Here is a 14491-nt window from a genome sequence, read left to right as displayed (position 1 = left end):
ATTAAATGGCCTAAAACTGGTCTTTATTTAGACACTGAGACTTACATGTTTGAAGCTTTCATAGCAGCAAGGCAGAGGCACCCTAACTGCTTCTCACACCTGTGTGCCTGGTACAGCAAAAGGGTGCCTAACTGCTGCTGTTGGTAATGAGTGGGTGACTGACGTGAGATTGACTTGACTTCATTTTGGTCAATTTTGAGGCCTAAGTTTAAGCAAAACTGGAAAATCAAACATACAGCTGGGCTAATTGCAAAGCTAAGCACCAGGGGCTGATCCTTCCAGCAATTGCCTGTGAACAGGAGACCATCTTAAGCTGTATTTTATTGGCTCCTTTTCTGGATAGGGCTATCACCCAGTTTATAAAACATTTTGTTTAAAAACGAGGTTGGCCAAATTATGTCCAGACCACAGCAATTACTAAAAACATGTAGAGAGAGCTCCCCAAATTACTCTCTCCATTTGTCTGTGATGCACACAAGATTTATGCCTCAGCTGGCTCCATGCCACCATGTTGCCGGTCCTTTGCTCGCTGTCAGCAGCTTGCTTCAAAATTAACAAAAAAATGGGAAAATTTGGCTCCTACTTAGTTCACTTGAGTGAGCAGCTGTGACAGTGAAAGGTGCTCCAGTCACAGGTTTCTCACCCCCATAGTGGAGCAAAGACAGAAGAATGGAGCATGTCCCCGTGCTGCCCTTTTGTGTGGATCTGCAGCTCATGCTGAAAGGCTGGAGCGGCTGAGACATAAGCACATGGGGCTGTTCTGTTGACTTTGCTCCTGGGCAAAGGGTTGGGACAGGAGCTTTGTAAACTGCTGCTGTAAGATCAATTGGACCAAATCATGGCCTCTCTGGAGAATTAGTTTATTTTTTAAAACTAACTATATTTTTTTAACATGATGTTGAGGCATGAGAGTCTCATAGTAGTTCTTATACAGCTAGTTAGCAATCCTCACTGATGTGCTGCTTGTCTGCCACGAGCAAAATCAAATGTGTTAAAGAATACCTTTTATCTGTTTTTAAACTTCAGTGCACACATCAGTTTGCTTGGTGCAGATTCTATCCAGGAGTTTGCAATTCCAAATTTAATTTTCAAGTCCCTTATTCTTTAACGTTGCTGCAAACCTCCTCACTCTCCATCAGTCTCTAGAAGTGTTATCAGCATACAGTGTAGCTGGGGATGGGTCTCCTTCAGCATCGGATAGATCTGTGTGCTCACTAGTAGAGGAACTCTGATGGAGATGTTGAAAGTATTGCTTGCTCAGTGGGGAAGGGTGGAGATGTTGACATGGTTATCTGTGAAGCGATGGAATTCAAATAACATCCACAGTACTAGTTTGCTGAGTGTTTACAAAGCCTTCAGTGGGAGCTTGGAAAACGTATTGACGTTCCCAGAACATGACTGGAAGTTCTAGTGGCTGGTATTCTACTGCTTCTGGTCTTACATACTTAACCTAAAATATTACTAAGGAAAATGGTAATACTTGGACTGGGACTATTTAATGTCTAGGGTACTGAATAATTAAACTCAACACAGACTTTAAGCTGCTGGCATCTCTGGAAATGTGATTTATTTACATTAATACTGTGTCAGAAAAAATGTTTCTGTTCACACCATCCTGGAGCTGTTTTCAGCAAGTGAGCTGTATATTTAAGAAGCAAACACTGAATCACATCTATTTATTCACACAAGTTCTACATTTTTGGCCCAAAAATCAAGTTACACATTCTGCAGAAGCTTGTATGGCCATCAGAAAAGCACAGGGACAGCACATATGTATCTATCAGCTAAGGTTAGCCTTTGTTCCTAGCTGAAACCTGGAGATAGCATGATTTTTTCCAGCACTGTTTATTTTTCCTCAGTGTTCACAAATGTCTTGACTCTGCATTGGAAAACCTTCAGTGACCAAGGCTGTCCTGCAATATTTTTCTCTTTTTCATCTTGTTGAAGCTGCTGTTCTTTTGGGCAGCCATCAGATTTATTGCAAAATTGGTAACTATGAAAATGAGAATCTTCCCCCTTCTCTCTCTCCACACACCATCCTAACTAAAACTGTGTTGCACTTACTTTGTACTTTTGGCCTCATAATGCTTACAGTGCCCAAATTTGCTCTCAAGTTTGACTGTTGAGTGAATGGCATGTGAAACTGGACAACGCTCTTGAAAAAATGAGCAAGATTTGTAACAGCTTCTGCAGTCAAGTGGCTTCTACCTGCTGCGTGTTTGGTAAGGCTGGCAAGAGCTGAGTGAATAGGGTATAGCTGAGTAGTACATCTTTCTAAAGTGTAATCATAGTTCTAGGTTGAATTGTGCTTTACAAAAGCCTTAAAAGTGGCGTGGAGTGAAAAGAAGAGCTGATGTGTTCACACCATGGACTGTGTGGAGTCATGCTAAAATAATGTCTTTGTGCCACACACGATGTAGAAGCGGATGTGGACTATACAGTAAAGTTACCCTCATCAGCCTGTACTCAACAAACAAATGAACATTTCACTTTTATTTATTCTGGGTTGGAGGGATGAGGGGCCTTTTACACAAGGTCTTCATTTAAATGCTTTGTAATTATCTGCTGCTGCTGTTCACCCAGCTCTCCTCTGGCTCAAGGCCCTACTTGTTTAGCCAGGTCTCAGCTCCTCTTAAGACTTAGGCAGCCTTGCTTTTCAAGTACTCCCTTCTCTGTGGGACCATAGAGGCAATCCACTGACCAGTGCACCGCTTGGCCTCTTCCCATGTGTAGCGGGGCATGTAGCCAAAATCTTTCTGTGCTTTTCTATAAGAGAAGGTGAACGGGGTGTTCAGTAGAGTGACCAGGTGACGGTTGGTGGGGGGGATGTATCTGACAAAGGGCCGGAGCAAGAAGCTCACGATCTCCAGAAGCAGTGAGAAATAATACAACATTGTCAGAGGCATGGGGAGCTGGGGCTCGATTCCAAACCCTAGGTCCCTGGTCAGCTCATAATTTAGATCTGCGTAGCTCATATGAGGAGTGTCATCTGAGATGTAGTAGAACTGCCCCCTGATGTGCTTGGCTTTCTGTGGGACTTGCAGGGCTTTGGCTGCCTGCACGTGTGCCCAGGCGATGTTCCCCACGTACACGGGGTTCACCAAAGCCTCCTTCCTGGAGAAGCGCAGGTAGACATTTTTGTTCAACAGACACTTATCCAGATGACCTTGAAGAAATGGGCATCCTTCTCCAAAAATGTACATGGATCTCAGGGCACAAGTCATCAGCATGCCACCATCCTTTAGCACCTGGCCATCTGCTTTCAGCACAGAATCCTCTGCCAGTCTCTTACTCTGGGCATAAGGAAATTTGGATATACTCTCATAAACTGTATCTTCATCACCATTGAAAATTGGGTCACCTTTGCAGTTTGGTCCTGTCACTTCTATGGTACTGGTATATATGAAGTGCTGGACATTACAGCGGACACATGCCTCCAGCAGTAGCTGAGTACCTTCAAAAGAGAAACATGCAAGTCAGTCTAGAGCTCCCCAAGTAGGAAAAAAGTGTGCTTTTTAGATCAGAAACAGCGTCTCTGGCCTGAGCATGGCCAGATCTCCTCTCTCTGCAGCTGGAAGATTCCTATCCTGAACTGGGCAGCATATTCAATGAAACTGAACCTGCTCTGAATCTGTATTTAAGTGGTATCAGTGCACCTGCTGGAGTTAAACAAGGACGAACACTTGGTCTTAATTGTATGTTATGGGTTTTTTTAATGCCAAGAGTCAAATTTTGCTCTTGCTTAGGTTAACCTGGATACTGACCACAGATTCAGGGGCTTGTGCCTGTTGCTTGGATTGACTTGGCTTAAGACAGAGAACCTTCATAAGCTGCCCCTATCGTTTGGTACCATCCATCCTGCATGCTGAAGCCCCTGTTTTCCAGGCTTGAGGATGCTCTTGGGTGGTTTGCTAAGCAGGGACAGAATTAATGTGGGACCTGAAGGTTTGCTCCAAAATCAGCTTCACCCAGTGGAAGTCTATCCACTATTCAATTGGCTTCAAAGGAGGGCTTGAAGAGAAGGCTCTTGTGCCAGAACAATGCACAATACCGTGTAGTCAAAGATCATAGAGTAAAGTGCAGTGACCAAAGTGACGCTTGTGTATGTATGCCTTCTTTTTCAGCATATTCTGTCTTTTACTTGCAGTAATACAGGATTTCTTACTTTTAAAATCCTATCATAATGCTTTCATCAAGGGGAGCAGACGTAAACTGGCAAGTTCAAGGTCTTTCAAATAGCCAAGAGGGTTAAGCTAGGAAAGCACATTCAAGGGGGAAATAAATACTTTAATAAGTTGTGTTGTTGTAATTGCAGGTAGACTCTTTTTCTTCTGAGCTTTGAGGCAAAAATTGCCTTATTTGTTGTGCATGGTGTAATAAGGGAAGTCATGTGTGAAAGGGCCAGTGACTTTGGAACAGAATATACAGCTGAAAGACATTCGAAAATGTCTCTGGCAAAGGAACATTAAACCAAAATGACTAATATAATGTTAGAAGGATGTGGCCTAAAATCTAGGGGATAAAATCAAACACTAGCAGCGAGGCACATAAATGATCTAACAAGTCTGTGACAACAACAAAAGGTAGCACAATGCAGAGCAGGCTAGCATGGCTAAAGAGAATATAACGAATAAAAGAGGTTCAGAGGACCAGCAGCAAAATATGGAGCCATTAATGAGTGAAAAATGGAAGAATTATTGAGCTCAATATTGTTAGGACACCAAAACTCCTTTTTTCAAACTTGAACAAGAAAAAGAGAGAAGTTGAAACAAATGGAAAATAAATCTGGATGAGGCTTTAAGAAACATAGAAGAAGTGCAAAGAAAAAAAAGTTACACAGCCAGGAATAAATTCACATGAAAAGTTCATGCAACTCATTATGTTTAGGTGGCACACAAGCCAGGGTCATCTGGAACATTAATTAATTAATAAAATACATTATTTTAAAAATTAATAGCTTAATTCCTGCCATCAATGCTGTTTAGAAAGTGAGGGAAAGTAATAAAGTGCAGAAGGGCTAGATAAAATCAAATGAGATAAGAAGTTTTAAAAAAAGCAAACATAAAATTATCTTGACAGTTGGTATCCATTCAAGATCAATTTTATCCAAGTAAAATGTGGTTTATTTGCAAGTCAAAGTTGTATGTAAAAAATAAAAGGTTCTTACAGTAATGGGAATTCGAGCATCTTTCACATAGCATGTAATAAAGTAAATCTTCCATGGAGCAGGCCTCCAAGTTTTGCTTGCACACGAAGCCCTTCTGGCTGAGGATCTGATTCACAGAGGGTACTTTTGTTTGGATTATATTTAATTATTTTCTCAATTCTCTTCATCCTAAAAATTTGCTTCCCTTCGCTTTCTAAAAAGATATTTTTGCACTGAGGCATTGTGTGGCATGTGCGACAGAGGAACCCCCTGTATCATGGCAAATTTAACTTGCTTCTGTTCTGGTTTGTGAACGTCCACATCTGACTCCTTGACACATTTGTATTATAAAAATTCTGGGTTTTAGGAGAAATAAAACTTTCATCCTGCAAGTGTATGAAGCACATAGCAGTGTCTTGACTGGTCAGAAAGCCAGAAGAGCATCAGAATGGAAACAGAGGGAAATAGGGAAGAGGACAGCAGTATTTACTGACTGACCTTAGGGTCAGTTTGCTCTGGGAGCAGGACTGGTGTGTGCTTTCATTCTACCAAATGTTATCAGTGGCCCAGTAGGCTACTCACTGGCCCAGTAGGCTTTTTTCACCCACAGGCAGACTCTGTTGGGGAGGAGTCTGTAAGATTTATGAAAACATAGATACTTTGTGCTTAAGTCTAAACCTGCCAAAAGGAATAACGGGACAGACTTAAATAAACTCTCTAGCTCTGACTCCAGCTCAGAGCTAGAGAGCTTTCTTCTTTTGGGACATTTTAATATTTGTTTGGGTTTTTGTTGTGTTGTACTTTTTCCTCCATAGGTTTAGGCAACACATTCTGCTGTGAAAAACAGATTGTAGCAGGAGTATGGTCATAAAGAGAGAGCTTTACAAATCCTCTTTCTGAACTACCACACCTATGTATTTATTTTTCATACTACCCAATGTACAGGTTTACAGAAACTTGCCTTTCTGCTCTTCTCTCCTGGCAGAGACCTAAGAAGCTGCCCCTCTGGGCTCTAATTTGTGGTCACTGACAATTTGTGGCTTTGACTGAACAGAAATGAAAGGGTCTGGAAGCTGAATGTACAGGCAATGAGCCAGGCTAAAACAACCAAAATGCCATCCCACGGTTTTTAAGGCACATATAAGAGACAACTTGACTACAAAGAACACTCTCTTGCACTGAACGTGGGTGAGTAGCCACTATTTGTAAAAGTGGTGCCTGTAGAGGTATGTTCCTTATTTTTCCATGAAGAAGCCCTGTATCTGTGGCAGAGAGGAACAAAGAGCTAGGAAAACTATTCATGTAAATAAGAACATCTCCAAATCTTCAGCAAGGAGCTGAAGCAACACAGCATGGGAGGTCAATGTGCATGCAGGTTAGGCAGTACCAGTTCTCTGACAGGCATAGAGGGTTTTGGGATCACAGGGAGGGGGATAAAGTTGTTCTTTCAGGAAATATATTTAAATTTTCTGGCAGCTGATGCCACTCAGGGCATTCCCAAGCCAAAACCTTCTCCCTTCATCTGATGTTTTCATGAAGAACAGGGGCTCCTTAGTAGAAAGGGAGAGTCCATCACTGACTGAGAAGTCACTGAAACCCCTCCTTCCCATAGCCTTGAGTTTGTTGGGGGATTTTTAACGATAAGCTGAAAGTGGGAGAGCACCTGCTCCTCTGAACTGCATTCATGCACACACAGACATAATGGCAAATGGGAGCACAAGGAGAAGAGGAGGAAGAAAAAGAACAGGAAGCAGAGAGCCGCAGGGTCTAGGATGTTAGTGATGCAAGTTTGCTGTAATTGCAGCCAAAACCTGCAGTGATTGTAAAAATTGAAAAATGTACACAGATAGGGATGCTACATGGGCAGAGAGAATAAAACCCCATTTCTCAGATGCGCGCTGGAATTTCAGAGGTAACTTGCTTCCAGAAATGCCCACAAAGCATGGGATAATGGCTATCCTCACTGGAGGCAGAGCCTGTGCAGATCTCAGGATGGGCATATGTGAGTGCTGACAAGAGTGAATGATCCTGCAGTGCCCTACAGTAGAAGACTGGCACACACTGGGTGTGGAGAGGGCCACAGCTGCATTGGGCTGCACGTGTGCATGCTTTGCACTCACAGGTGTGGATGTGCAAGATGCAGAACAACCTAGTTAATCTGGTTCAAAAAAATTGGTCAGGTGCTCTCTTTCCTGAGCAGATGGTGATCACCACGTAGCAGACACGGGTTTGAGAAAGGTGCTTCACCCACTCACCTGTTACATTGACTTCCCAGAGCAGCTGCTTCTCTATGAGGCCCAAGGTGTCAATGATGGAAGCTGTATGGATGACGAGGGAGACCCCCTGACAGGCACGGTGCAGGAACGTCACATCTCGGATGTCCCCTTCCAGGATTTTCACCTTAGTCTTACCCTGGAACTCTGCAAGGGCAGCAGAAAACAAAGCAAAAGACCTTACAGGCATCCTAAGAAGAGCACTGAAAGGACTGGTGAAGGGCTGGGTGGAAGCTGACGCTGTGCCTGGGAGGTGCTGACCACCCAGGCACAGGAGCCATATTTTAAGGCTGTCAAAAGAGAAAGTGTTTTCCAATGGCTGTATTGTCAAGTGCTATTTACAGTGCTATAGAAGTCAATGATGCATTACCTATCATATTTTTTGAGCCAATATTTAATATGGTTCTTTCTGGGTTTTTGTAGTATTTTTTCAAAGAGAAATCTTTCCCACTGCTAGCAAGGGCCTGAAGCTTCCTTCAAGTGTGACTATTTTAAAGCTCACAGGGGGAGTAGCTTTAGCTATGCATGTCCTGGTGATAGTGTTAACCCAAGTATACCGAACAGCCAGGCACTGCGTGCTCCTGTCTGCAAGGTGATGAATGATCTTTCTCCACCCACAGCATGTGTGCACAGAGCTGTGTTCACAGCTATTTTCCGCCCCTTGACCTTACACATATTGCAGCTCATCTAATACATTACTTACAATTCTGACACATCTTTTTTTATGTACCTCAGCCAGGACTTACTGTGCCTCAGCTAACTCCAGCTCTGTCTCCATTTCAGTGTCTGTGCTGTGAGGTCATTTTTAGCATGCGCATCTTTTTGGTCCAAATCTGAACTCTCAAGGCTGCTCTCCTGAGCTACCTCAGCCCTGACTTGCTTTAACTCCTGCTCTTTAAGCCCTCTCCCTCCCAGGCAGCTGATAAGTGTGACCCTGGTGGAGCTCTAGGTCTCAGAGCCGTCCTTGCCCTGAATTTTGCGCGGCAGAAGCATCCTTTATACAGCCCAGAACTATACTAACAAAACTGAGCCAGCACAGGGTGATTGCCTGGAGAAATTTCTAGTCCAAGGTAATGCTGCTCTCCTGCGAAGTCTGCTGGCCTGGCTGCAGCTATGCCATGGGAGAGGAGAGGACTTTCTCAGCATGACCTACAGCTTTTAAGGAGGTGGTGTCATTACAGCAAGTCTTCTTGTGAGCTTCTGCTGTGGCTGCGCTGGAGGACTCCCCGGGAACAGCTGCTGGGAAGAGACTCTGCAGCACAGACAGATCCTCTGTCTTCTTCCAGCATAATCAAATGCCCATTTTAGATAAGATAAGAACGTGATTAATTTATACAGCTTTTAGCCTCAGCCATAACTGAAATCTCATGTATCCTAGTGCTTTGTTACCAGCTCCAAAGCAGGCAGTATTTCATCCCATATCTTTAATGGAGAAACATTAAGAGAGGCAGCTGCTGGGATCTGGAACTGAGTGGGACTATGTTTTAAAATGGTTTTATCTCATTATCTCTGTAGCATGCTAGAATGTAATCCTGTAGTAGTTTAACAATTATTCTGATGCAACAGTGTCTGTTTTTTTCATCACAGTCAGTTGGTCTGAGGTGTGAAATTTATGAAACATTTACCAAGCTCTTACTAAATCTAGAGTTACTGCCCTCCCAGCACAGTCACTGCCACATGCTTTCTTATGCTTTTTTATTTTACAGAGTGCATTCATTTCCTAGGGCTCCGTTTCCAGAAGGTTTACACTGACCCCTACTTGTATGGATGGAAAAGTGTCAGATTATGGGGCTAGGCTTTTTGTTAAGCACCTGGCAGTTAGATTTGCTCTAATAAACGTTACTCTTTGTACAGCCCTAAGGCTGATGTTCTCCACGAATAAGGCTTTGTGGAGTTGCAATAATTTGATGGATTGACATACATGGTTTTCACAATGTAAATTCTGATATGTGGCCCCTTCAGAGTGGTCACTGTGCCTGGGCAGGAGTTAGGAAAAATGGAAGTTTTTACACATGCAAATCAAAGCTTTCAGGAAAAAATACAAAAGAAACTCATTCCTTTTAAAGCTGATCACAGGGATAGTTGGTATCAGTCACTAGAAAGCTGCTGTGTAGCTTTGTGCCTTGTTTGGGATTGCAATTTAAGTTGTGTGTGTGATATGAGGCAGGAAAGCTGCTCCTCCATTCCACTTTAGCCAGCAGAAGTTGCCATGGTCAGTACAATATGGGGCTTGTTCACTTTACCAGCGTCAACTAGATGTCAGGAATCAGCAGACAGATCTGGTTTTGCTCTGAGGGAAGAGGAAAGCTATATGTGAGCTTGGAAGTAGAGAGAGGAAAGAAGAAATGACTGACAGACCATGATTTCAGTTTGAGATGGACAACAGAGAGAAATTTGATTTCCATCTGCACAAACCATTGCCCAGGCACCAAGAAAGCATGTGTGTGTCAGGTGGAAGGGGCAGGAAAAGAATAAATTCAACTCAGCTCTCCATTTTTGCATACAGTGGTTATGAGAAAGTACCTACCCACTGGGAAAGCTGCTTCTACTTCACCAATGGTTTCTGTGTCCTCTGAGCTGTAAGCAATGCTCCCTGCTTGCTATGGCATAGTTGTTGCTTGGAAATGCAAGGATTACTCAATAAAATTCAGTGTCCTGTTGTGAGCAGTGTCTGACTTAGCAATCCAGTCAGACTATTTGCCCTAAACTGTCTTTCTCTTTTCTATGTGTTGTTTAAAGTTCAAGCAAACAACGACTGTGGGACTTAGCTTGAATTTCTTAGTGCTCTTTTATAGAGGTCCTAACAGCTGTGGCGTAGATGGTGGGGAAAGGCACTCCTCATGAGAGATCTCCACTTTCCTGGTTAACTGGATGGTTCATTAAAATGGTCTACTTTGTACATTCATAGGAGAAAATTTAAAATTGCATCTTATTTTCATTTGTAAAGGGTAAAGCAATTTATTGGCTTCTTTGGCCCAAGGAAGCTGAAATGTTTATTCTGTTCCCATTTTAGCTACTAGGATGTTCTGTTGCTACTCTGCCTTTCTGTTTGGAATGCAGTGATAAAGGCAAATGAATGTCTGCAACATTGAGCAAACAGCCAGGAGGAACTTTCCCAGAGCAGTCCTGGGGGAAAAAAAACAAAACAAAACAAAACATTTCTTCTCCTTCTCCTTCCCTTCTACTTTGGAGCAGTACTGGGTTAGCAGTGCAAAACCACTCAATGTTGAAGCATCAGACAATCTATAAATGTCTGTCTCTGAAAACTGATATGAAGTGAGTGTTGAGGAGGAGAGGGAGGAGATGTACAGAGGGATGAGATAAGAGGGAGTCAATGCTTTGAAATAGTGAGAAATCCTCTTGAGAGCAATCTAGGAGTTTCCAACTTTTCCAGAAGTGGCAGTGCAATAGTGAACAAAAAAAGAATTCCATAAGTGGAAACACAGGAAAGGCAGAAAGATAAATTTGAAACGGAGATGGGAGGTAGGAAACCCAAGGCAGCAAACTACCATGTTCAACGTGACATTCATTCTCAACCACACAGTGTAACTGGGTAGACTCCAGCTCACAGCACTTGACATTGACTGGATCATCCTGGACTCCCTAGGGCTGTGGAAGACCACAAATGCCACTGTTTTACGCAGACTGAGTGCGATGGTCAAGGTCTCAGCACGAGAGTTGTTTGGACAAAAGAGGAGCGTCCCTGAGCATCTCCTGGCACAAAGAGCTGTAACTTGCACATACTCCTCTGTCTTACTACCCACAGCCCAGATACTTTGCAATATCTGCAAAGATATTGCAAGTAAAAGGTGCTCAAGAGCTTAGTGAGAAAGAAAACCACTCAGCTCTGCTCCTGGCTGTTCAAGAAATCCAAACAACTTACGCTAGCAAGTAAAAGTCCCTGCAGTAAAAATAATGCAAGTCAGAAGACTCCAGCCCCACAGTTTTTGCAGCAGCCCTGCATTTGGAATAGGAGTCACTGTGCTAGAGAAGGGCTTGAAAGGGAATGGCAGGAAAATATTTCAGGTAGTCCTGAGCACAGGTACTGGTGGGACACTTGAAGAGATGTAGCTATAGAGGCTGATACAGACAGAAGAACTGCCAGTCAAAGTGCAGGGGCTCAAGGCCATTCAAACACATCTGAAATGCCGGCCTGTTGTCCCTACTACCTGTTTGTGGGGAAAAAAAGGCTCTGATAACTGACTTTTCCCTTCTTCCTGTGCTGGTCAGACAGGCAGCAGGGATGGTGCAAGAATAGGAGAGGGAGTGTCTGGGCAGTGTTCAGTGGAGGGAGGAGGGAGGATAAGGAAAGAGGGCACAGAGCTTTCCTATTAAGAAAAAAAGTACAGCAAAACCTGTGCTGCTGCCAATCCAAGTCTGCCTACATAAACAGTCGTTTCTACTCCCCAGGAAGCTCCATTATCCCCACAAAGCTCTCCTGGCCCAAAGCAGCACAGATGCTTCTGTTGCTGCCCTGCTGCATCGGTGCTAAACCACACAGGCTCCTGCTGCTGCAGGTGCTTCAGCCTCTGCTGCAGCTGCTGTGGGAGCTGCCTGGAAATCCGAGCAGGAAGGGCTGCTCCAAGGCTCAAGGGCATCTAGCAAACCCTGAGTGAAATGCTGAATGACATTTAACGAGGAGGAAGTTCGAGTTGTATAAAACCATCCTGAAGGCTTGTGCAATTTGCACCAGATTTACAGTGCACTGTTAATATTCTTCAATGACACTTAAATGCTTTATGGAAAGATTGTGGCTCTTTAGCAAATCGTATGGGGATATTCAATAAGGGTTCCCATATAGTTGCCTGTATAGAGGAAGAACAATCTTGAGGTTAAGACGTGATGGAGGAAAGCATTGGCAAGTAAATATGATATAGGGACTTAAGAACTTAATTTAATTTAGGTTCCTACGTGCCTTTTTACAGATGTGCTCAGGATCCCAGGAAATGGAACATTTAAAATATCATACTCTGAGCTGCTTTCCCTGCCGCAGACCATTTCTGACACGGGGCATATCACTCATTTGTGGTATCTCCAGTCCATTCAAGAAGCCAGAGTCCTGACTTGCCCTTTGCAAATGGGTCCTGTTTAAATTTGCCCTGTCCAAGAGGACCCTGTAAATGGGTCCTCTCTAACTATTCACTAAAGAGCCACAATCTTTCTATAAAGCGTTTAAGTGTCATCAAAGAATAGTAACAGTGCACCATAAACCTGGTGCAAATTGCACAAGCCTTTGTTCTGCTCTCCGGGCAACTGTGATATAATATTAATAATACCAACAAAAAATTTTTTAAGATTCCTCATCACAGATCTCAGCCAGAAGATCACTATTAACCAAACTAATCACAAGTTGAAGAAAACCATTAGCACTTGCACTCACAACTTTGCCACTGCCTTCTAACCTAGCCCATCAGAGCCCAGGACAGTATGCTCTGGGTTACACTGCTGCCCCCCCGGTATAGCAATGCTTGCGTTTTCCTTCCCCACAAGCAGAAGTATGAGATTTTTGCACCAATTTTACTCTGTGGGTTTTGCTGTAGTAGAAGTCAGGTTGAAGATAGCCTGTTTACTGCATGAACAGTATATAGGTGTCTCTTCCAATCTAGAGAAGCCCCAGGGTCTGGCAAAGAAAACTCTTGCTTTTATGTTTTACATCTGATTTCTGTGCTGGAAGGAGAGGGAAGGATAAACCAAGACTTCCTTGAAATAAAACCTCTGTCTGCAAAGCTGGTTTGGATGAGAGGTAAAGAATTCCAAGCCATCCACATGAGACAACAGTACATATACCTGCAACACATAGTCCTCACGAGCTAATACTTACTTCCAAATCTCCCAAGTGCTTCATTGCTGAAGGCTTTGTCCAGCAGTCGGATCTCAGCCAGCGCCTCCTCTTCTTCCAACAGCAAGCGGACAATTCTCTGGCCAAGAAATCCTCCTGCTCCTGTCACCAGACAGCTTAGCCCAGCCAGGGACATTGCTCTGGGTTGCTCCTCGGTGATGAACTGGCTGTCTCTTGAGCTTAGACCGATCGGTTCACCTCCTGCCTGAGAAAATGAACACACGACATCAACCTCTGGAGTCTTTACAAATCAAAGGATGTTACCAGAAGGAGACACTACTGGAAAACAAGCTCTAACCTCTGCATTAAACAACAATTTTTAAAGTGTATCTTACTTTTGCTAGCTATTCTTATTCAGAAGTAGCCTACGCATTTTTCCATGCAAAGAAAAAACTCTTTACAAACTATTACAAACTAAAGAAATTAACAAATCTGAGAATGCTCAAAATCAACTTCAATGCCAAACAAACCCCACAAAAGTCTGCCTCAATCCTTGGTTCCACCTCTCTAGTATTCAAAAGGCTGTGGGGGAGATTTGCCTGTATTTATATACCGCAGAGCACCACGTCAGTCATTTTGCTTCCCCTCCCTCTCGCGTGCCTCCTCTGCTGCAAACGAATGTGGTGCTTCCACCCCCTCGCCCACAAGAGGAAGGCTCTGGATGCGGCGAGGTCTGAGCCTAGGTGTGGTCCTGTGTGCCTAAATACTTGGAGAGTAAACCCTCATGCCGATAATTCTCTGTAGCTGGGCTTGCTTGTGTAATACAGTGCAAATATGAAGGTAGAAAGCATTAAAATTAAATGTAAATAGCAGGAGTAGCTGTTTATAATGGTTTGGGAAGTGGACTGTACTGCTGTAGGGTTTTTTTGGGTACTGGGCTCCTCCATTATATCATGAGTTTCTCACTCTCTTTGTGCAAGATCGAAAACTAACCTCTGGGATTTTTGTTTTTGTTCGGTATGCTCGAGGTATTTGAAGTGATGAAATGGTCTAATGTACCATTAAATTTAAATTAAAGCTGCAGGAGAAAAAGATTCACCTCTGAAATGTCTGGTGTGAGAGTACCTAGTTAAAGTAAGGCTGTGGCTGTTTGTGCCTTTGCAGTGAACTGTGTCATTACTTTTTACATCTCCAAAATACAGGGGAAATGCCCAGGTGTTTCTCCCTAGGGTTTCACTCCAGTTCTAGCAAAACTCTTTTCCAGGATGAGACCGGAGCAGGGCTTAGGCGTCA

The 14491-nt window shown here is 43.4% G+C and overlaps 1 protein-coding gene across 2 annotated transcripts; it reads right to left on the bottom strand.

The window, feature by feature from the left end:
• Positions 1 to 2478: 2478 nt before the first annotated feature.
• Positions 2479 to 13839, bottom strand: LOC104162430 (3 beta-hydroxysteroid dehydrogenase/Delta 5-->4-isomerase-like). Of its 2 annotated transcripts, none has more exons than XM_009701145.1 (4): positions 13798 to 13839; positions 13241 to 13463; positions 7402 to 7566; positions 2479 to 3454 (listed from the first exon to the last, which is right to left on the bottom strand). In XM_009701145.1, exons 2-4 carry the CDS (start codon positions 13392 to 13394, stop codon positions 2640 to 2642), a joined length of 1134 nt encoding a protein of 377 aa, XP_009699447.1. In that variant the 5' UTR covers positions 13395 to 13463; positions 13798 to 13839; the 3' UTR covers positions 2479 to 2639. The 2 variants fall into 2 exon arrangements, with proteins under 2 accessions (XP_009699447.1, XP_009699448.1); XM_009701146.1 differs by lacking the exon at positions 13798 to 13839 and adding an exon at positions 13712 to 13740 and having other exon boundaries at positions 2542 to 3454.
• Positions 13840 to 14491: the final 652 nt, after the last annotated feature.

The sequence above is a fragment of the Cariama cristata genome, unplaced genomic scaffold, assembly GCF_000690535.1.
Source record: "Cariama cristata isolate BGI_N322 unplaced genomic scaffold, ASM69053v1 scaffold5935, whole genome shotgun sequence".
In the NCBI taxonomy this organism is placed as follows: Eukaryota; Metazoa; Chordata; class Aves; order Cariamiformes; family Cariamidae; genus Cariama; species Cariama cristata.
This window is presented reverse-complemented; position numbering and strand designations above follow the sequence as displayed.

Bases quoted from the DNA above. Each gene is read 5' to 3' on its own strand.
- LOC104162430 (XM_009701145.1), bottom strand. From the start codon at position 13,394: ATGTCCCTGGCTGGGCTAAGCTGTCTGGTGACAGGAGCAGGAGGATTT. The intron at 7,567-13,240 runs GTAAGTATTAGC...CTGCCCTTGCAG, and splicing joins AGCACTTGGGAGATTTGGAA to AGTTCCAGGGTAAGACTAAG. The intron at 3,455-7,401 runs GTGAGTGGGTGA...TCTCTTTTGAAG, and splicing joins CTGGGAAGTCAATGTAACAG to GTACTCAGCTACTGCTGGAG.